Source organism: Leucopleurus acutus (assembly GCF_964270905.1).
Source record: "Leucopleurus acutus genome assembly, chromosome: 5".
NCBI lineage: Eukaryota > Metazoa > Chordata > Mammalia > Artiodactyla > Delphinidae > Leucopleurus > Leucopleurus acutus.
In genome coordinates, this window is record NC_139147.1 from 5,114,887 (window position 1) to 5,139,041 (window position 24,155).

General features: G+C 38.2%; 1 protein-coding gene across 2 annotated transcripts in view; it reads left to right on the forward strand.

Annotated features, from left to right (window-relative positions):
* Positions 1–24,155, forward strand: part of DSCAM (DS cell adhesion molecule) — a gene marked incomplete at both ends in the record, with an annotated part of 750,196 nt that overhangs the window by 422,748 nt on the left and 303,293 nt on the right. For both annotated transcript variants that reach the window (XM_082839812.1, XM_082839811.1), the window contains 4 exons: positions 9,833–10,111; positions 14,046–14,321; positions 21,508–21,804; positions 22,562–22,837. In XM_082839812.1, coding sequence (XP_082695938.1) covers positions 9,833–10,111; positions 14,046–14,321; positions 21,508–21,804; positions 22,562–22,837 — 1,128 coding nt within the window. The remainder of the gene's footprint in view (positions 1–9,832; positions 10,112–14,045; positions 14,322–21,507; positions 21,805–22,561; positions 22,838–24,155) is intronic.

Sequence of the window (24,155 nt, forward strand, 5' to 3'; positions counted from 1 at the left end):
AAATAAATTAAAAAAAAATAAAAAATAGAAGAGGACCATCTCTTGAATGGAAACCTAAAATGTGTCCAAGAATATTCACAACAATTTGATAGACCTACACAACCTCTGAGTTGAAGCTGAATGCAAAAGGGCCATGATATCACATAGCTTGGTAGTAGCCTAACTCCTTGCAGATCTCAGAAATATTTAGCAAATACTACTTTCAGAAGAACAGAATCTCACCTGGAGGGAAACTGCTGGATTTAGGAATCAAACTGAGCCAGAGTGGAACACTAAACAGAGAGAGAAGGCTCAGTAGTATGGGAGGCCCTAGAAGAATTTCATCCTATAAGATACTATAACAGTGGGAAAATTAACTATGTTTATATTATTTTTATTTGGAACCAAGATTTTCAGTGTAACAGAAAAGATAAAAATAGAAAACCAAAGAATTAATAAAATTCATGAAATATCCAATAGAAAGTATCAGTACACACTTGATGTTTTTTTTAATATGTGATTCCAAGTTCTTTCCCTTTTCAGTGGGCAATGGGCAATGAAGAGCAACAAGCACCTCTACCACCTAGATCATAGTCTCCTTTAAATATTATTCCCCAATAACAGGGACCATGTTTCCTTGAAAGAACAATGGATTATTGGTCTGGGACAGGAAACATATAAGATGAGCCTGGAACATAAATGGGGTCTTGTCACAATTGTATGTATGCATATATATATGTATGTGTGTGTGTGTGTGTATATATATATATATATACACACACATACACACATATGTGTGTGTATGTGTGTATATATAACACACATATGTACATATATATGCTTGCATAATCATTTACATATATACTTACATGTGCACACATACATAGACATTTAATAATAACAAAAGCAATAATAAGAAACTTATTAATCTACTTAGAGGTAACTAAGGCAGACACCAACTCTTGATTTTGATAATTAATCATTAAAGATAACAACAAAATTTCTTCCTGTTTTTCTTGTAACTACTCTATTTCAAGATAACCAAATAACCCTAGTTCAGGGAGAAAAGTTCTTATTTACAGAATAATTACATCTATTGAATGTGAAAGAAAACAGAAATTTTAAAATTGCCATTTTCAACCCTTAATAAAATAACTTAATTCAGACAAACATTATCATCTGAATTTTCTGATCAATTTAGTCTCACTGAGTGTGGGAAAGCAACACGTTATATAGATGCAAAGGGAAAGAAAAAAGGTTGAACTTGATCTAGACTATCCATTACAACTAAATTCCAGTTATAAGGAAAACGGCAATAGAGGAACAGGTTAAATGACACCATGAAGAAAGAAATTCAAAATGTGAGATTTCTTGTAAGATAACTCACCTGGTTTCTTCAATGAGTCAAAGACGTGAAAGGAAATAGAAGGAGAGTCTTATCTGAATTAAAAGAGAATCAAGAGCCATAACAACTAAGATCACTGGTAAGGGGGTATGGCCAAGATGGCAGAGTAGGAAGACCCTGAGCTACCTCTTGCTATGGGCACACCAAAATTAGAACTATTTGCAGAGAAACTGTTGATGAGAATGACCTGAAGACTAGTTTTCCACAATTAAAGAGATAAAGAAGGAACCACAGTTAGCAGGTAAGAAGGGCAGAGACGTGATATAGTCAAGATCACACCTCTGGATAGGCAACCCACAAGGAAGGAGAATCACAATTGCAGAGGTTCTCCCCAAGGAGTGAAGAGTCTGAGCCCCACATCAGGCTTCCTAGCCTGGAGGTCCTGCATCAGGAAGATGAATCCCCAGACTGTATGTCTTTGAAAGCCAGTGGGGCTTGTATACAGCAGAACAAGAGGGCTGAGGGAAATAGAACTCTCAAAGGGCTCATACAAAATCTCACACACTCTGATACCCAGCGCAGAGGCAGTAATTTGAAAAGAGCCTGGGTCAGACTCAGTTGCTGATCTTGGAGAGCCTCCTGCAGAGGCACTAAGCAACTGGGACTCCTCCTGGGGTGATGCTGGTGGCAGCAATTTTGGAGAGCTCATTGTACCATGAGGACACTAGTGCTGGCAAGTGCCTGTTTAGAGTCCTCTCTCTTACCTAGTAGCATTGGAGGCTTACCCACCCATGGACCAGTTGGCAGCACACCTTGGACTCCCCAACCCAGGCTAGCAGCCTGCTGCATGGAGACCCAGCCCCACCCATTAGTGGGGCAGCAACCTCTGCATGAGGCAGGGCCTGCCAGCCAACCAGGCTGGGGTCCAGCCCTGCCTACCAGCACTCCCACAGTAGTGGGCTCAACTACAGCAGAAGGGTGCATGCAGCCCACATAAGGGCACCCTTAGAGCATATACCTCTGGTGACCAGAGAAGAGTGTGCTGCTGGGACCCATAGGATGTTTCCTGTATAAGGCCACTTCTCCAAGATCAGGAAATGTAACTGACCTACCTAATACATAGAAATAAAAACAGAGAATTAGACAACATGAGGCAACTGAGGAATATATTGCACACAAAAGAACAAGATAAAATGCCAGAAGAAGAACTAAGTGCAGTGGAGATAACAATCTACCCAATAAAGAGTTCAAGGTAATGATCATAAAGATGCTCAATAAACTCAAGAAAAGAATGGATGAACACAGTGAGAAGTCTAACAAAGAGTTAGAACCAAGCAGAGCTGAAGAATACAATAACTGAAATAACAATACACTAGAAGGAATCAGTAGTAGATTAGATGATCAGCAAACTGGAAGACAGTAATGGAAATCGCTCAAGCTGAACTGAAAAAAGAAAAAAGAATTTTAAAAATGAGGACAGTCTGAGGCCTCCAAGACAACATCAAGCATACTAACATTCACATTACATGGGCTTCATAAAGAGGAGAGAGAGAGAATGGGGAAGGCAACTTATTTGAAGAAATAATAGCTGACAACTTTCCTATCCAGGGAAAGTACACAAATATCTAGGTCCAGGAAGCACAGAGAATCTCAAACAAGGTGAACCAAAGAGATCCATTCCAAGACACATTGCAGTTAAAATGGCAAAAATTAAAGATAAAGAGAGAAACTTAAACATAGCAACAGAAAAGAAATTAATTAAGTACAAAGGAACTCCCAGATGACTGTCAGCTCACTTTTCAGAAGAAACTTTGCAGGCCAGAGAGGAGTGGCATTATATATTTAAAGTGATGAAAGGAAAAAAATCAAGAACACTCCACAAAAGGAGAGGTAGAGAGTTTTAGACAAGCAAAAGGTGAAAGATTTCAGCACCCACCAGTAAACCCATTTTACAAGGAATGATAAGGGGACTTCTCTAAGCAAGAAAGAATGTACTGCACCTAGAAACATGAAAATTATGAAAGAAAAATCTCATTGGTAAAGGCAAACATACAGTAAAGACAGTAGATCAGCTACTTATAAAGCAAGTAAAAAGGTTAAAAGATAGAAGCAATAAAATGATTTATATCTACAATAAGTAGTTAAGGGATACACAAAACAAAAAGACATAAAATACAAAGTCAAATATGTTAAGCATTGCTAAAAATGCAGGGTTGTTAGAATATGTTCAAACTTAAGAGATCATCAACTTAAAATAATCATATATATATGTGTGTGTGTATATATATATATATATATATACACACACACATATATATATGTAGATAGATAGATAGATAGATAGATAGATATTTGGTGACCACAAACCAAAAATCTATAATAGATACACAAGAAAGAGAAAGGAATCCAAACATAACACTAAAGATAGTTAACAAGTCACAAGGAAAGAGAGCATAAAAAGAAGAAAGGAACAAAAAAGAACTACAAAACAACCAGAAAACAATTAACAAATGGGAATAAGTACATAACTAATCAAAAGACATAGAGTAGCTGAATGAAAAAAAACAAAAACCAAAAAAACAAGACCCATATATATGCTGCCAGCAAGAGATGCACTTCAGATCTAAAGACACACACAGACTGAAAGGGACAAAGAAGGACATTACAAAATGATAAAGAGATCAATCCAGAAAGAAGATATAACAATTGAATCTATGCATCCAGTATAAAATCCCCTAAATATATAAAGCAAATATTAACAAATTTAAAGGGAGAAATTGAGAGCAACACAATAATAGTAGGGGACTTAAATACCCCTCTTACATCAATGGACAGATCATCCAAACAGAAAATCCATAAGGAAAGATTCACCTTAAATGAAACATGAGATCAGATGGGCTTCAGGAAAGATCACATGCTAGGCCACAAAAACAAGTCTCAGTAAATTTAAGATTGAAATCATATCAAGCATCATTTCCAACCACAAGGATATGAGACTACAAATCAACTACAAGAGAAAAAAACTGCAAAAATCACAAACATGTGACAGCTAAACAGTATGCTACTAAACAACCAATGGGTCACTAAAGAAACCAAAGAGGAAATTTTAAAATATCTGAATATACACAAAAACAAAAACACAACAATCCAAAATCTATGAGATACAGCAAAAGCAGTTCTAAGAGGGAAGTTTATAGTGATGCAAGCCTACCTCAAGAAATAAGAAAAATCTCAAATAAACAACCTAACTTTATACTAGAGGAACTAGAAAAAGAAAAAAAAAAAAACAAAGCCAAAGTTAGTAGAAGGAAAGAGATTATAAAGATCAGAGCAGAAACAAATGCAATAGAAACTAAAAAAAATAGAAAAAATCAATAAAAGTAAGGGCTAGTTCTTTGAAAAGATTAAAAAAATATATAAAATTTTAGCCAGACTCATCAAGAACAAAAGAGAGAGGTTCCAAATAAATAAAGTCATAAATAAGTGGGGAAAAGTTACAACCAACACCACAGAAATACAAAGGATCATAAGAGATTACCACAATTATACACCAATAAAATGGACAATCTAGAAGAAATGGATAAATTCCTAGAAATGTACAATCTCCCAAGACTGAATCAGGAAGAAATAGGAAATCTAAACAGACTGATTACCATTAATGAAATCAATCAGTAAAAAAAAAAAAAAAAAAAAAAGCAAAAAAAACTTTCAACAAACAAAGTTCCAGGACCAGATAACTTCCCAGGTGAATTCTACCAAATATTTAAAGAAGAGCCAATCCTTCTCAAACTATTCCAAATTTGAATAGGAAGAAATGCCTCCGAACTCATTCTGTGATGCCAGAATCACCCAATCACTCAGATACCAAAACCAGACAAAGACACCACACACACCACACAATTATAGGCCAACATCAAGAATGAATATTGCAAAAATCCTCAATAAAATATTAGCACAAACTGAATTCAACAATACATTAAGAGACATACACCATGATCCATGGGATTTATCCCTGGGATACAAGAATAGTTCAGTATACACAAATCAATCAATGTGACACACTATGTTAACAAATTAAAGAATCAAAATCATATGATTATATCAGTAGAGGCAGAAAAAGCTTTGGAAAAAATTTAATATTCATTTATGATAAAAAAAAACACTCTTGGGTCTTTCCTGGTGGTGCAGTGGTTAAGAATCTGCCTGCCAACGCAGGGACCATGGGTTTGAGCCCTGGTCCAGGAAGATCCCATGTGCCGTGGAGCAACTAAACCCATGTGCCACAACTACTGAGCCTGCACTCTAGAGCCCATGAGCCACAACTACTGTGTCCTCGTGCCATAACTACTGAAGCCTGAGCACCTAGATCCTGTGCTCCACAACAAGAGAAGCCACCACAATAAGAAACCAATGCACCACAATGAAGAGTAGCCCCCACTCACTGCAACTAGAGAAAGCCTGCACATAGCAATGAAGACCCAATGCAGCCAAAAATAAATTTAAAAAAAAACTCTCAACAAAGTGAGTATAGAGAGAACATACCTCAACATATATATGGCAAGCCCACAGCTAACACCATACTCAACACTGAAAAGCTGAAAGCATTTCCTCTAAGATTAGAAACAAGACAAAAATATTCACTCTCACTCTTTCATTCAACATAGAACTGGAAGTCCAAGCCACAGAAATCAGACAAGAAAAGACATAAAAGTAATGCAAATTGGAAAGGAAAAAGTAAAACTACCACTGTTTGCAGATGACATGATACTATATACAGAAAAATCCTAAAGATGCCACCAAAAAACTACTAGAACTCATACAATAAATTTGGTAAAGTTACAGGATACAGAATTAAAATACAGAAATTTCTTGCATTTCTATACATGTAATAACAAACTATTAGAAAGAGAAATTAAGAAAACAATCCCATTTACAAGTGCATTGAGAAAAAAAATGCCTAGGAATAAATCTAACCAAGGAGGTAAAAGACTTGTATTCCAAAACCCAGAAGACATTGATGAAAGAAATTGAAGATGACACAAACAAATGGAAAGACACAATATGCTTCTGTCTCAGAAGAATAAATATGATTAAAATGGCCATGTTCCCCATGGCAATCTACAGAATCATTGCAATTCATATCAAAATACCACTGGCATTTCACATATCTAGAACAAATAATTCTAAAATTTGTATGGAAACCAAAGAAACTCTGAATAGTCTAGACAATCCTGAGGAAGAAGAACAAAGCTGGAGGCATATCATGCTCCCTGATTTCAAACTATATTACAGAACTACAGTCATCAAAACAGTATGGTACTGATGCAAAAACAGACACATAGATCAATGGAACAGAATAGGGAGGCCAGAAATGAACCCACACTTCTATGATCAATTAATCTATGACAAAGGTGGCAAGAATATAAAATGGGTAAAAGATAGCCTCTTTGATAAATGATTTTGGGAAAACTGGATACCTACAGGCAAAAGAATCAAACTGGACTACTCTTTCACACCATATACAAAAATAAATTCAAAATGGATTAAAGACCTAAACTTAAGTCCTGAAACTGTAAAACTCCTAGAAGAAAACATAGGCAGTACATTCTTTGACATTGGTCTTAGCAATATTTTTTTAGATCTATCTCCTCAGGCAAGGGAAACAAAAGCAAAAAAAAAAAATATATGGGAGTACATGAAACTAAAAAGCTTTTGTGCAGTGAAGAAAACTATCAACAAAATGAGAAGGTTGCTGAATGGAAGAATATATTTGCAAATGGTATATCTGATAAGGGGTTAATATCCAAAATATACAAAGAACTCATACAACTCAACATCAAAAAAAAAACCTAATTGAAAAATGGGTAGGGCTTCCCTGGTGGCGCAGTGGTTGAGAGTCCACCTGCCGATGCAGGGGACACGGGTTCGTGCCCCAGTCCGGGAAGATCCCACATGCCGTGGAGCGGCTGGGCCCATGAGCCATGGCCGTGGAGCCTGTGCATCCGGAGCCTGTGCTCTGCAATGGGAGAGGCCACAACAGTGAGAGGCCCACATAACGCAAAAAAAAAAAAACCCAAAAAACAAAACAAAATAAAAAATGGGTAGAAGACCTGAATAGACATTTTTTTTTCCCAAGGAAGACATACAGATGGCCAACAGACATATGAAAAGATGCTGAACATCATTCATTATCAGGGAAGTGCAAATCAAAACTACAGTGAGATATCAGTACACATCTCTCAGAATCGCTATTATCAAAAAGTCCACAAATAAAAAGTGTTGGCAAGGATGTGCAAAAAAATGAACCCTCATGCACTGAACAGCCACTATGGAAAACAGTATGGAACTTTTCAAATAATTAAAAATAGAACTACCATATGATCCAGCAGTTCCACTTCTGGGTATTTATCTGAAGAAAACAAAAACACTAATTTGAAAAGGTATATGCACCCCTATATTCATTGCAACATTATTTACAATAACTAAGATATGGAAGCAACCTAAGTGTACATCAGTAGATGAATGGATAAAGAAGATGTGCTATAAATATACAATGAAATATTATTTAGTCCTAAAAAATGAAATCTTGCCATCTGTGAAAACATCGGTGGACATAGAGGGTATTATGTTGAGTGAAATAAGTCAGAGAGAGAAAGACAAATATTATACTATATGATTTCACTTATGTGTGGAATCTAAAACAACAAATGAATAAACATAACAAAACAGACTCATCAGCACAGAGAACAAATGGGTAGTTGGTGGATGGGAGGAAGGAAGGGGAATGAAAAGGAAAGCAGGGTAACCATGTGAGGCAATGAATGCTAATTAGCTTGATTTTGGTGATCATTTCACAAAATATATTTATCTGAAAGCATCACATTTTACACCTTAAGTGTATACAATTTTTGCCAGTTATACCTCAATAAAGCTGGAAAAACATTTGAAAAGGAGACGTAACAACAAAATGTTAACTGTAAAACAATCCTGATTTGATTAGCTCAATTACAAAAACAGGAATAATAATATGACTTTTTATCTCATTATGAAACAATGAATGTGGAGTAGATGATAGGTGATACCAAGAGGCTGCTATTACTCTTGTGTGATACTGACATTGCGGTTATACATGAAAACTCTTATTTTCATCAGAGAAGCATTCTAGATAACATAGGTTTTATGACTTGACTCAAGCATGTTGGCACCAAAAGCAAAGGCTCTAGAGAAATAAACAGAAGGAGGATAGAAATATTGTGATGCCTGTTGTATCTGGGTGATGACTATATAGGACACATTATATCATTTTCTCTTGTTTTGTGTGAGTTTGCAAATTTTTGTGATAAAAACTGGTTTTTAAAAATGTATATAAAAAGTTTGAAGACACGGAGATGGAAATTAAATCCAATGTTGTGTGGTTGTACTAAGTCTATGTCTGACCAAATGTCTCCATGAGAGCACGTTATCAAGCATCACTTAAATGTAAAAGAAATGCCCCATTCCTTTTTTTGTAAAATAGTTTTATTGAGATTTAATTTACCAACCATAAGCTTCACTCATTTTAAGTATACAATTCAATGATTTTAGTAAATACATAGAGTTATAATCTAATATTAGAACATTATTTTCTACCCAAAAAGATCCCTGCTGCCCATTTGCAGTAAATTCCAATTCCAGCACTGGGAAACTACTAATCTACTATCTGTCTCTACTGATTTTCATTTTCTGCATATTTCATTTAAGTCAAATCCTGCAGTATATGACTTTGTATCTGCCTTCTTTCATTTAGCATAATCTTTCGAGGCTTTTTCATGTTGTAACATGTGTCAGTGTTTCACTCTTTTGTATTGCCGAATAGTACGTATGTATATTCACATTTTGTTTATCCATCCACTAAACAATGGTCCTTTGGATTACTTCAGCTTTTTGGCTGTTATGAGTAATCCTGCTATGAACGTTTGTGAACAAGTCTTTGAGTGGATATAGGTTTTCCTTTGTAGATACCTGGGAGTGGAGCTTTCGGGGCCTTACAGTAAACTGAAGTTTGAACATTTTAAGTAGCTACCCAACTGTTTTCCAAAGTGGCTGCACCATTTTACATTCCCATCAACAATGTATGAAGGTTCCAGTTTCTTCTCCACATCCTCACAAGCCCTTGCTATTCCTTGTGTTTTTTATTATAGCCATCCTAGTGGCTATGAAGTAGTATCTCACTGTGGTTTTAATTTGTATTACCCTAGTGGCTAATGATACTGAGCATCTTTCCATGTGCTTATCAGTCATTTGTATATCTTCTTTAGGGATATAACTGCTTCAACCTTTTGTAAATTCTGAGAAAAAGAAATTTATATGAATAGTGCTTTTTTCTGTTCATATATATATATATATAAAATCTTAAAGATCTGTATCAATAGTTGGAATGATACATAGAATATGAATTATACACGAGGCCCTATGATTCTGAATGACCACTTTAACTCATATCTAATAGGCTTTTCTTTTCTTCTGCAGACCCAGCGAACTCAGCCCCGTCCATACTGGATGGGTTTGATCATCGCAAAGCCATGGCGGGGCAGCGTGTGGAGTTGCCTTGCAAAGCGCTCGGCCACCCCGAGCCAGATTACCGCTGGCTGAAGGACAACATGCCCCTGGAACTTTCTGGAAGGTTCCAGAAGACCATGACTGGGCTGCTTATTGAGAATGCACGCCCCTCAGACTCAGGCAGCTATGTGTGTGAAGTGTCCAACAGATATGGAACTGCTAAGGTGATAGGCCACCTGTACGTGAAACGTAAGTTGGATGGTAACTTGCAGCGGTGATGGTGGAGCTCTTGTTACAAGCCAACCTCCGGGCTTTCTCTGTAACCCCCACGAATCCTCACAGCAGCCCTGCTGAGACCCACAGTAGCCCCATTTTACAGACGAGGAAACTGAGGCTTCAAATTCTCAAGGTTACACAGCTGGAGAGTTGGGAGCCACAGGATATATTTCCAAGATAACATTACCTAGCTGTTGAATTCAGAATGGTCAACCTGTCTGCAAGTCAGTGGAGGCAGAGGGGCAGGGTGGTGCTGTCAGCAAAAGCAGTGGTGATCAGATCAAAGCAGTTGTCCTTGGCCTGTTTCCAGATGCTGCTTTAAATTTCTAAATGGGGCTATTATCAGCTCTATAGAGGGCTGTATATAAGGTTGTTATTATCCAAATACTGGACTTGGACTCAATATTATAGATAATTTAGGCCAAGTATGGTAGATATATCTCATCTCTAATTGATTTGTAGTGACTGATGTGAGGAAGATGTTGAGAAGGACGCCAAAGGTAGACTCGGAAGAAGGAGGGGTGTGATTGCAGGGGGAAGCGCTCTAACCTAGTTGAAAAGCCTTAATTTTGCTCATGCAGAAACCAAATCAAAGTGAGTTACTCAAGATCACATGGCCAGAAATGAGTGTCAGAACTCTGGTCAAAATATATGGCTCTCAGTTGCCAGTATGCTATCATACATATCTGTATACATAAAAATTTGATGAACTGAACTGAGCAAACTGAATACGAGTCTGACATTGAAAAGGGAGGCATTTTCTTACCCTGGCTTTTTTCCAGCCTTATGCCTGTTTATGGAACTGCCTCTTCAGTGTCACCCTGGATGTAGACAGCTTTAGCACAATACCAGCCCAAGTGAGTACATTTGAAATAAATATCCCAATGACTGCCTGCAATCGGCTGTCCAGACTGAGTCCTGCAAATGTCATTCGAACATGCTTAGGCTGAGATTAGAAAGATAACATTGGACAGCCAATGAGAATCACTCCAGTATGCAGGCTCAACACCACCTTTCGTGGCTCCCCAGTTTCTGTTGAATAAAGCTTGTATCTTAGGATAGTATGGAAAGCATCTCAAGTAAAGCTGTACGGTCATACTTCTCATAGTTTTTCTTCAAAAAACCCTACTCCTGTGAGATCCAACTTCTTCCTCTTCTCGTGCAAACCTGTTCCTTCCCTAATTGCAAGTCATGCTGTTCCCTCCTCATGTAATGTAAGACGGTCTTCAAGTACCTGAATGTCTAAAACTTCCCATCTTTCTAAGTCTAATGCAGTGCCTCATTCTCAAAACACCCCGTTTCCCTCCTATTTTCTGCTCAAGGCTCAGAGTATTTTATTGCTTTCTCTGTAAAGGCATTTACCACTGTCTACATTTTAAAAGTTATTTGTGGAAACGTCTTAATTCTGACTGCGCTTGTTTTCATCTTTGTACTCTGCCACGTCTGGAAAAGTTCCAGATATGCCTCTATTGCTCCCATCCTGCCTTCTGACTATTCCCTTTGTTTGGTCTCTCTTCTCCAGGCAGAAAGGATGCTCCTGGGTTCCAAAGTCCGAAACTTCTTCTATTCTATCTTGTCTCTTTTCTTTTGGTGCCCTCTTTTATTTTATGGCTTCCAGTTCCTCCCCTCTGAAAACAGCCCTGAATTTGCATGCTCAACCTCAGCCTCCTTGTTGAGTGTCAGGTGAGCAGCGTGTCTCCCAGTTTTATATCAGATGCTTAGCTGGCACTCAGTATCCCAAACTTCTCTCCATCATCTCTCTACCATTTACCAGCCTCTTGTTATTCTAGACATCTTTCAGCCTCAGACCCTCCAAATGCAAACTTTAAGTCCTGGATCCTCTTTAAGACTTTTCTTTCATGTCCAAGTCCTACCACGTCCTAGAGATTGTATCTCACCGTGTTTCTCAGCTGTGCTCTCCACCTCCACCCAGTTCTAGATCGAGTTGTTTTGTTTTTTAAATTAATTTTTATTGGAGTAGAGTTGCTTTACAATGCTGTGTTAGTTTCTGCTGTACAGCAAAGTGAATCAGCTATACGTAAATATATATCCCCTCATTTTTGGACTTCCTTCCCATTTAGGTCACCACAGAGCATTGAGTAGAGTTCCCTGTGCTCTACAGTAGGTTCTCATTACTAGATCGAGTTTTAATTGCACCTCAGCGAGACATCTGCAATGCCCCTTTGCTGACCAGTTTCCCCACTGTCGTCTGTCCAACACAATATGATCGATGGATTCTCCAAAAAATGTGTTTGTCTATAGCACTTACTTGCTAAAAATTCTAGAAAGCTCTCTTTAGCTCCCTCTGATTTGATTCCAAAATCTGGAGGTCTTCTGTGATCTTGTCCCAGACTGCCTGTGTACTTTTTCTCCCACTGTTCTCCTTCAGAGACCTTGTGTTGCATCCAAACTGATCCAAAACTCTTCCTGAGACCTGGCAGTGCCTCATGCTCTAATTCCTGCAGTTCCCACTCTTCATGAGGCCCTCTCTTCATCCCAGCTGGCCTCAGTTCTATCCATCCTTGATGTCTGAGGACATTCTATCAATCCTCTTCCACACAGTGTATGTCTCTAATGGACGCTTTGTGTTACTATCTTCCTTCTTGTACTTGTCTTATCCATCTGGAAGACTGAATTTCTTAAAGACTTCACAATGTGGTGACACAAGAAGTCAGTAATAACTGGGGTAAACAACTGGTTTTTGCCATTTACCTGCTGAATGGATTTGGTTAAATTAATTGATCTCTCGGAATAATCGTTTCTTCTCTAAAATGGAGATGATAACACAAAACTTGTAGGACTGTGGGAAGACTGACTTACCTCATGTTCAGAAGATATTTGGTAGCTTTATGGCACATGCTAGTGGCACCACAAATGTTATTCATGTTTGTCTCACCTGTGAGTTTAACCCCATCCTTAGCAGATAGTAGATGTTCAATAAATGCTTACGGCATTCAATTGGGTTTGCTGAATGAAAACATAGGAAGTCAAAGATGAGAGTTACCACCTATCCAAAGAAGTTAGCCACATTTTAAAGAACAAAACCCTGTTTCATGGTCACGAATCCTAATATCTACCTGCTTTCTTACAGCTGTGTGTTACTGGCCCTGGTTAAGCCACATAGGGGAGGGGAGTGAGTATGTGTGTGTGAGAATGGCCCAGAGCAAACCCATCTGTGCCACGCTGGGAGGCGGCAAATAGGATTTAAATATTCAAATATTTCTGTCCTTGCTGGCAACCAGCACATTGCATTTCTTACTGTCAGTGCGTTAACACTCACATTTACTCAGTGAGAAAGCAATATGACCCATGTCAGTCTATTTGCTATACAGTGAAAGAAGCCCAGAAAAAAAAAAAAAAAAAAGAGTAGTGATGAGGGTGTTCCCTAACAAAATGGTGCACCATGAAATAACACTGAAATAAGAATATATGGAGTGTGTTCATTTTTAAGGTTCTTTTCTTTTTCTTTTTGCAATGTCATCGCCTACAAAAGCAATAGAAAGATAACAGTCTTAACAAGAAATTTACTTCAACAGAAAATCTGTACACATTATCACTTACAGCAATTGTACATGGTAAATTAACTGTAAAAAAAATGTTCTTTCTAAATCCCTCTGCTGCCTTAACTCTTGGAGTATTATAGGTAGAAGGTCTACCTAGTGCTATTTATAAGTCCCAAATTAAGACTGTATAACTTACATAAAACCTATTAACTTGTCAGCTCAGTTTAATATCTTTGACTATTCAGTGCCCTGTATGAGGAAAAAACCCACCTTGGCATATTGACAAATGGGCAGGAAGTGCTTGCGAAGATGCCTGTGCCTGTCATAAGTCCAGCATGTTGTTGAAATGATCTCTACATGTGTGCTGTTTTTACCTTCTCTTTTTCTCTTCCCCAAAACTCCAGAGCCACTGAAAGCTGCCATCAGCCCCAGGAAAGTTAAAAGCAGTGTGGGCAGCCAGGTGTCCTTGTCCTGCAGCGTGACAGGGAGTGAGGGCCAGGAACTCTCCTGGTACCGAAACGGTGAAGTCGTCAACCCTGGAAAGAACGTCAGGATAACAGGCATCAACCACGAGAACCTTATAATGGATCACATGGTCCGAAGTGACGGGGGCGCGTACCAGTGCTTTGTGCGCAAGGACAAGCTGTCCGCTCAAGACTATGTGCAGGTGGTCCTTGAAGGTCAGTGGGCCCCGTTACAGGGTTCGGCGAAAAAAGAGCCCAAACCCAGAGCCCAAACTCAGGAGCAAGAGTAAAGGGTGAAACACTGCTCTTAACTCACAGTGTTAAGATTTCTGTCTATCTGACCAGCTTATAATTCTACCCTAGTTTTTCAAGCTCAACTGGGCAAATAAAAGAATAAGTTCTGATGAAATGAACATTGTCTATGGTAGAACAACATAAGTAACGTGATTTAACTTAAGGTTAAATAACATAAACGTTGCCCACTCACGTGTTTAAAGTTACTTGTCAAGATATAGACCTTAGGGCTTCCCTGGTGGCGCAGTGCTTGAGTGTCCGCCTGCCGATGGAGGGGACACGGGTTCGTGCCCCGGTCCAGGAAGATCCCATGTGCTGCAGAGTGGCTGGGCCCGTGAGCCGAGGCTGCTGAGCCTGTGCGTCCGGAGCCTGTGCTCCACAACGGGAGAGGCCACAACAGTGAGAGGCCCGCGTACCGCAAGAAAAAAAAAAAAAAAGATATAGACCTTAGAAACTTGAGATTTATGGTTTGGTTGACAATTCATTGTCCTCTAGACCAGGGTTTCTCAGGAGCGCTTGCTTTGGAAGGCTGCTTTATGCACTGTAGGATGTTGCGCGGCCTCCCCTCACTAGATGCTAACAGCGCCTTCCTCCAGTGTGACAAACAAAAATGTCTCTAGACATTGCCAGGTGTCCCCTGGAGGGGAAAATAGCTCCCCCAAAATTGATAAGCACAACTTTGGAGGCAACATTTAGAGCAACATTTCAATGTGGTGCTTGGTGGAGTGAAAAAATGGCTTCTGGTTTGTGGGGTTGTCTATTTGGGTCCATAGAGTCACAGATTTAGGTGAATGGAATTTTTGAAGAATTACCTTGTGTTATCATAATAGGTTTTAGGTACGTTATGTTGTTTTCTTTTCTTAACCACCTGCTGCCTACTTACATCTTCAAGCTTATCAATCGTCCAGGGAAAGAAGCTATTAAGGTAACAGTCAAGCGAGAGACATATGTTTATCACCAGATAATTGAACTAGCTTTTATCTGTGTATTTGCATGTCTTGTTGGAAATTGTGCCTTCTTATATAATTTAAAATTCATCTGTTATCAACTGATTAAAATAACTACATGAGTTTCATATAGCCTAAAGGAGGAAAAAAGAAAATCCATTTATATATGAAAATAAGTTTAAATATCTCTTGATGGTAAGAGGATATGAAACAGGCTTAGAATGACATTCTTATTTTGATTCGAGCATTTCCTTGCAGACAGTGAGCATTTTAAAGCAGAGGAGAAATTAGCTGAAGGCATGGTACTCATATTAAAAGCCTGACACTGTGTTCCACATAATAATTAAGTGCAGACAGTAATCAATTTGCACAGAGCCAGTTTGCTAATGATGATGCCCTGTAGTCCTCACATAGTCACTATTTTTAGATTCTTTGTAGAAAAGGGAGAGATTACCTGTCTAGGACTGGTTACCTTGGCAACCATCTCCTGTGACGAAGAAAACCTAAAGAGCATATTGATAATCCATAATGATGTTGAAAGAGGTGAGGTTATCAGAGAGTGGCAGCAAGAAAGATTTCAAAGACACTCAGGTCTTACTGGGAAAATAACGTCTGCTTTCATCTCCAAAAAAACCTGTTGCTTGAATAAAAAGAGGGGGCAGAGGAGCACGCTGAGCCTACTTACGGATTTATTTGCTGCATGCCAGGTACCATTTGGGACAAGAAGCTTCACTTTATTTTTTCTCGTCTGAAAGATGATAATGCTAATGTCGCCAAAGCGAGCGGAAATGGAATTACAAATACATTAGCTAGTAACTGCCTTAAAATGGTGTCTAACTAGTATCCTTGTTACGACGTAACCTCCTGTAACAGCTATGGATTAACATGGATTATAAAAATTCACAATACTGTGAACTTAGAATGGCCACTGACATAATGTAGAATCTTGGAATATTTCCTATGAGGACAAAGAACTGGAAGTTTAAAGAAACTGGAATCTAATAATTATAGGTTCAAGATCAGACCAGAACACCTGGAAAATGGAATCATAAAGAAGAATAAGAACAAGTCCTATTTCTGGAAATGATGGAGTAGCAGGTATCAGACTAACCTGCAAGAAGGTGAAAATTTTGAACTTTGGGAAAAGCAAAACTGTTTGCAGACACTGGGGAAACACCCAGAAGCAGGCAGAAATAATTTCACCCTTGAAAGAAGGGGAAAATATTAGGTGATTTCTACACTAATACCACACTTCCCCTGAGGATATTTTCCAGTGCTGGTGGGATGGGAATGTGGGGAAACTAGAACACAAAAAGAAATGCAAAAACTACAGTCTTAATGAGATTGAAATGAATTTTTTTGACTTATTCTTTTCAACATTTCAAAAAACTATCAATATACATGTCTATATACATCAAAAATAGTCTTCAAAAGTTAAGGCAAAATAAAGATATGTTCAATAAACAAAAGCTTGAAGAATGTTATGCCAGAAGACCTACCTGCACACCAAGAAATGGTAAATGAAGTCATTCAGGGTGAAGAAAATGACCTAAAATGGAAACTCAGATCTACAGCATGAGAGTATGAGAAATGACAAATATGTTAGTAAACATTTAGCAAAATTGTTTTCTCTCTTTTAATTTCTTCAAACAGCAATTGACAAATTAAACAACTATGCAATTACAATATTGTGTTACAGAGTTTATAACATAAATAGATAGAATAACACAGTGGACAGAATATAAATTAAATTCTTTGAAATCATTTGTTGCAAAGTTCCTCCATTTCACATGAAGAATGATAATTTTAACTTTTAATAGATGTGATTAAAATTATATGTACATATACATATGTATAAATTTGCATATACACATTAATGTTAATATATGTATAAATACATATGAAAATGGAAAGGCAAATATGGAATGAGAGAAAATATTTAACACAGACATATATAATGTATAATATATATACACATATGTCTGACAAACATTATATGTAATTTATATGAGATATCTGACATATACACATGTAAAAGTAAACTTGTACAGACTTGTATATGTTTACGTATATACCTTATATCCAATATATATGTATATATTATATATATACTTGTATTCAGTAGACATAAAGAACTCTTACAAATCAATAACAAAGGCAAATAGTCTAACACAAAAATGGAAAAAAGATTTGAGCAGACATTTTAAGAAAGGAAATACACAAATGGCCAATAAGGACAGGAAAACAACATCACTTCCATGGTATTTGTCAAAAACGCAAAACTTGTATCTAATCACCAGGAAATAGCAAACTGAATTTGAGCAACTGGCTACAAAGTAACTTCAAACATGTCAAAGTCAAGAAACGCAACAGAGACTGAGGAATGTTGCATATTGAAAGCAACTAAAGACAGATTCTAGGTCCATCCACCTCACTACAAATAACTCAGTTTCGTTTCTTTTTATGGCTGAGTAATATTCCATTGTATATATGTGCCACATCTTTATCCGTTCATCTGTCGATGGGCATTCAGGTTGCTTCCATGTCCTGGCTATTGTAAATAGTGCTGCAATGAACATTATGGTACATGTCTTTTTGAATTATGGTTTTTCTCAGGGTAAGGGCAGGAATAAAGGCATAGACATAGAGAATGGACTTGAGGACGTGGCGGGGAGGGGGAAGCTGGGGTGAAGTGAGAGTAGCATCAACATATACACACTACCAAATGTAAAATAGTTAGCTAATGGTAAGCAGCAGCATAGCACAGGGAGATCAACTCAGTGCTTTGTGAACACCTAGAGGGGTGGGGTAGGGAGGGCAGGAGGGAGACGCAAGAGGGAGGGGATATGATGATATATGTATGCATATGGCTGATTCACTTTGTTGTACAACACAAACTAACACAGTATTTTGAAGCAATTATACTCCAATAAAGATCTATTAAAAAGAGAGAGAGAGAGAGAGACTAAGGAGCCACCACAAATAAATGTAAGGTGTGAAACTGATAGAACTTGGGAAAATAGCTGTAAGGGACGTTATTGGTCAATTGGCAGACTTTGCATTAGATAACAGTACTGTTCCAAAGTTACATTTCCTAATTTTGCTGACTGTCCTGCGGTTATGACAGGTTCCATGAGTGTGTAAAGAGGGCACACTCAAACATGGGTTTGAAGCCAAGAACAGGCAAAAGTAATGCGTGGTGATAGAAATCAGAACGTGATCAGCTGTGGTGGGTGAAGAATGATTGAAAGAACCCCTAGCAACTTTGTGGGGTGATGGAAATGGTTTTTATCTTGATCGTTTTGTGGTTACGCAGGTATATATATTTAACAAAATTCATTCTGTTTGTAAGCTTAAGATCTATACATTTAACTGTACGTAAATTTTATCTAAAAAATAAAAGTGTAACTGAAGAAAACTTCCCTAAATAGATTTAAAAAAAGACGAGATTTCAGTGCTTAGTGTAAAAATCAGTGAAAAGAAATTCACAGCTAAACACCCTGACAAATATGTTGAATTGTAAGGTCAAATAAAATAACCTGAACATTCCCAAGCACCAGCAACTGGTTATGTACAAAGAGTAACCATCAGCATCACATGTAACTTCTCTGTAAATTAAATGTAGAGCATGTTGAAGTCATGTCTGCAGTGTTCTACGGGCAAAAGCGCAGGTTCTTTATTTTAATATTATGAAGTTACTTTTGTCATATTTGATAGTAAAAGAAAGATGTTTGCAATCCAAGGACCTTGAAATATGCTACTTATGAATGCATCTGGGGAAAAAAAGAAAGTACTTGAAGGCCTTCTCCAGCCTCAAAACATTGAGTTGGAATGAAGAAGTTTCAGGAATCGGAATGAAGATTCAGGAATTTGCAAATGAAAAGGTGGTAGAAGGCTCTAGGGAAGCAACTCAGCTCAGGCCACAGAAATAGGCTTCAGGGTTTTGTGGTGATGAATAACTCTTTCTTCAGGGATATTTGAAAATGTTAACACTTACCCTTCTGTGATGGAATTGCAAGATAGCTTCAGTTTTATTTCCAGTTTTTCTTTTGTTAATATATACTTTCAAATTTTTCAGCAATGAATATATATAATTATTATAATTAAAATTAAAAACTAAATAAAAATCTGTTAATCATTATCTTTCACTATGGTTAAACCCTTGAAATTAGCACCACAAAAATTTTTTTTAATATCTCCTCCAGCAAGGTTTATTACCAGACTCAGAAATCCTGTTGTATGTGATCATAATCATGTCAAAATGACCTATCTACACCTAGAAAAAAAAGTGTCACTATGTTGATTTATCGTGCCTGCGGCTGGTAGACCCACTGGTAACTTTTCCTTCTTTTGACTTTCATACATTTTTCTCTCTTTCTTTTCTTTAAAGGAAGTCTATATACATATATATATATATATATATATGTGTGTGTGTGTGTGTGTGTGTGTGTATATATATATATAAAAAGAAACATGTATTTGTGATTACTACCATATAACATGAGGCAGATAATCAATATCTTTAATAGAAAATAATGGAATGTGAAAATTTGATCTTTGTCAAAAATAATGGAAATTGCTATGGAAACTTTCCTTAAGATTAAGCTCCTTGTTTGCCTGGGACAGTCTTGAGTTGTGCCTATTCTCCTGGTATCTGTTTTTTGTTTTTGTTTTTGTTTTTTGCGGTACGAGGGCCTCTCACTGTTGTGGCCTCTCCCGTTGCGGAGCGCAGGCTCCGGGCGCGCAGGCTCAGCGGCCATGGCTCACGGGCCCAGCCGCTTCGCGGCACGTGGGATCTTCTTGGACTGGGGCACGAACCGGCATCCCCTGCATTGGCAGGCGGACTCTCAACCACTGCGCCACCAGGGAAGCCCTCCTGGTATCTGTTTTATTCTCAGAAGTATTCCAGGTTAGATGATAGATTAATGGCCACCCTACTTAAGATACTTATGGAATCTAAAATATGACATAAATGAACTTATCTGTGAAACAGAAACAGACTCACAGACTTAGAGAACAGGCTTGTGGTTGCCAAGGGGGAGGGGGCTGGGGGGAGGATGTATTGGGAGTTTGGGGTTAGCAGATGCCCACTATTATATAGAGAATGGATAAACATTACGGTCCTACTATAGAGCACAGGGAACTATATTCAGTATCTTGTGATAAACCATAATGGAAAAGAATATGAAAATGAACCTATATATGTGTATAACTGAATAACTTTGCCTACAGCAGAAATTAACACATTATAAATCAACTATACTTCAATAAAATAAATTTTAAAAAAAGAAAGAAAGAAAAGATACTTATGGAGATATTTAATAATACTGAAAGCGTCAAATTTATTTAGCTTCTACCATTATCAAGGCCTTCATGAAAATTCACGTGCATTTTTTTGTCATTCAAACTATAAAACATGATTTCTTAGGAGAAAATTATAAAGATGAGATAATCAACCTCTTAGTTTCTTTTTCCTCTAAACAGTTCCCCAGTTGAGGGACTTCCCTGGTGGTCCAGTGGTAAAGAATCCACCTTCCAATGCAGGGGGACGTGGGTTCGATCCCTGGTCGGGGAACTAGGATCCCACATGCCGCGGGGCAACTAAGCCCGTGTGCCACAACTACTGAACCTGTGCGCCACAACTAGAGAGAAACCCACACACCGCAGTGAAAGATCCTGCGTGCCGCAACTAAGACCCGAAGCAGCCAAAAAATAAATAAATTTCAAAAAATAAATAAAAAACGATTCCTCACTTGAGCAATCCCTAATTAACTTGGGGGAAGTAGAAAGCTAAAGCGACCATTGGAAGCGTGTGGGTTTCCTCTATCTTTATAACTTTGGGTGGGGATATACCAGTTTTGAATTGTAAACTTCTTGGGAGATGACATTTTTTACCATGAACATCTGAGTTGTATTATCATTCTTGTTATGACTTCATCAAGAAATATATAAGAAAATTATTAAAGCTTGCTAATGCTGTGTTTACTTATTTGGAAAATGAAATTTTGTCCTGATTGGAACTTAACTTTATCAATAAAACCAGACTTTTGAGTCATGTCTGAGAAGCAGTACATGCACATCCTAATCATTAAATAGAAGTACTTGGAAGTTGTTTAACTATTTGTATGTGCCACTTCCTTCCGTGATTTGTCTTCCTGCAGATGGAACTCCCAAAATTATTTCTGCCTTTAGTGAAAAAGTGGTGAGTCCAGCAGAGCCTGTCTCCCTCATGTGCAACGTGAAGGGAACACCGTTGCCCACGATCACGTGGACCCTGGACGATGACCCCATCCTCAAGGGCGGCAGTCACCGCATCAGCCAGATGATCACCTCCGAGGGCAACGTGGTCAGCTACCTGAACATCTCCAGCTCTCAGGTCCGGGACGGGGGAGTCTACCGCTGCACTGCCAACAACTCGGCGGGAGTCGTCCTGTACCAGGCTCGAATAAACGTAAGAGGTGCTTGTCAAATCAGCTCCTCAAAAAACACACATAACTCATTGTAGTGGAGAAGAAGGTTTCTGCATGCACCGAGCCGAGTCTTGGAATGCCAAAAACGGATTAACTGTCGCTTCCCATTTCCTACCCTCTGCTTCCTACTCAGGAATGGCAGTGATTGGGTTACTGTTGGAGATGGCATTTTGGTTTCTTTAGTCAGCGTGTTCTCTTGTTTTATTCTTAGACTTGTCCACTGGAGCTTTCCTTTCCTGGTTTATGCTGTGCATGTATGCTCTTTCCTTCCTCCTCTTCCATTCTGCTGTGTCCATGGTAACCCTTCACGTACCTGGTATTTAACTGACATTCACAGTGCAACATGGCATAACCTCCATCTTCATAACCTAGTGTACAGAGAGAGTTAAACAACTGAATGGCTACCAGAGTTTTCACCAAAAGAGCGTGACTGTTCAGTGCAGCTAGTTACCTTTTATTGATTAAATTGCCTTTTGTCCTATAATTCAAAACGTCTTAACAGAAGTAGTTGATAATTAAAGTATTTAACACTCACTCAATTCATTTGAAAGTAACGAAATTAAAAGGAAAAAAAAATAAACCTTCTTGATAGAAAATGCCAAATGCAGAAAAAAATGTGCTTAACTGAAACAGATGTCCTTACATGAAACTAATCTACATTTTTAACTCAAGGAAAAGTGTACCCATTTCCACACATAAGAGGTCCCCTTAAATTATTTTCAAGAGTTTCTCTGTGTCTCTCCAGGGCCTGCAAGCATTCGACCGATGAAAAATATCACAGCAATAGCAGGACGGGACACATACATTCACTGTCGTGTGATTGGCTATCCATATTACTCCATCAAATGGTACAAGAACTCTAATCTGCTTCCTTTTAACCACCGCCAAGTGGCATTTGAGAACAATGGCACGCTAAAACTCTCGGATGTGCAAAAGGAAGTTGACGAGGGGGAGTACACCTGCAACGTGCTGGTTCAACCCCAGCTCTCCACCAGCCAGAGCGTCCACGTGACGGTCAAAGGTAAGGCTGTCCCTTGGTCCCCACACAGCTCACCATGACTAAGCTCAACTGTTTCACCAGACCAACCATTAGGAGTGGGGTAATCTCAAAATCTGCATATTCAGAATAGGACAGTTACAAAGACTGAAGAATGATAAGGTCCATTGGATGTTCTAACCTCTTTACCACTGCATCTTCACCAGAGTGATGGTTGATGTAGTCTTCTTTTCACATGAACTTTTGGCTTGGTTTTCCAGGGGATTTGTGTTTTTATAAAATCATAGAAAAAAAGAAACATAGCATTGACTTGGTTATCTAGTTGGCTGACAGACTGTTTTAAAACACATAGCTTTGTTTTCCTAAAACCTCCTAAAAGTGAGTTCTTTTAGAAGCCAACTAGAAGAGATTTTCTGTAATGCATGAGGACTTCAAACAAAATAGATGAGCAGGTCAAAGCAACAACATAGGAATGCTATGTTTAAAGGACTCCACAGAAAATTTTCCTGCCTTTTAAATTATTCTTGACATCATGACATCATGACGTGGACTGTCATGGACTCTAACCATCAAGATGAGTTTTGGAGATCATGCAGCTCAACCCCAATCTCCTTGTCAGTAAAGACCTGTAAGTGACAAGGCTCCCCCAGGGACATACAGCTTTGTAGTGTGGCAGACCCTTAGGGGAACCCATTTCTTCCATTTCCCAATCCAGTTTCCTCAAGTGAACATAAAATGAAAATTTTCAGTTATGTTAAATAATTGCAGGAAACAGGTCATGGAAATAGCTCTAATGCACCATGAAGTAATACCAAAAATATGTGGAAATGGCCTCCTGCCCTGCTAAGCTGCCTGCCTGAGCTACACGGTTATCTCCCTAGGTACCAATAATTGCCTTTAATGTCCTGGTTACAAAGCTGCATAGGTTTTCCATGGTCTTCCCCAACCATCTTTTCTCACAAATCCTGTTAGTTTACCTGTTTAGGGACACCTATAAATACACAAACACACACACACACACACACACACACATGCACACACACACGTATACACACACAATGTATTTTATTATGTAGTATATGTTAGGTAACATGTATTATGTATTACATATTACATACACCTGCATATAACTTTGAATTTTTTTAATAACCACATATCTTAAGAATTTTCTCAAATCATTAGAAATTCTTAGTAAGCCAGATTGGTCATAGCTGCATAAAACTTCATTTTGTGATTGTATTTATTTCTTTAACTATGATGGATGGAATATCTACGCTATGCCCGGTAGGTCAATACCTCAGAAAATAAGTTCTACTTGATGACAAAGAATTTTCCCTAAAAG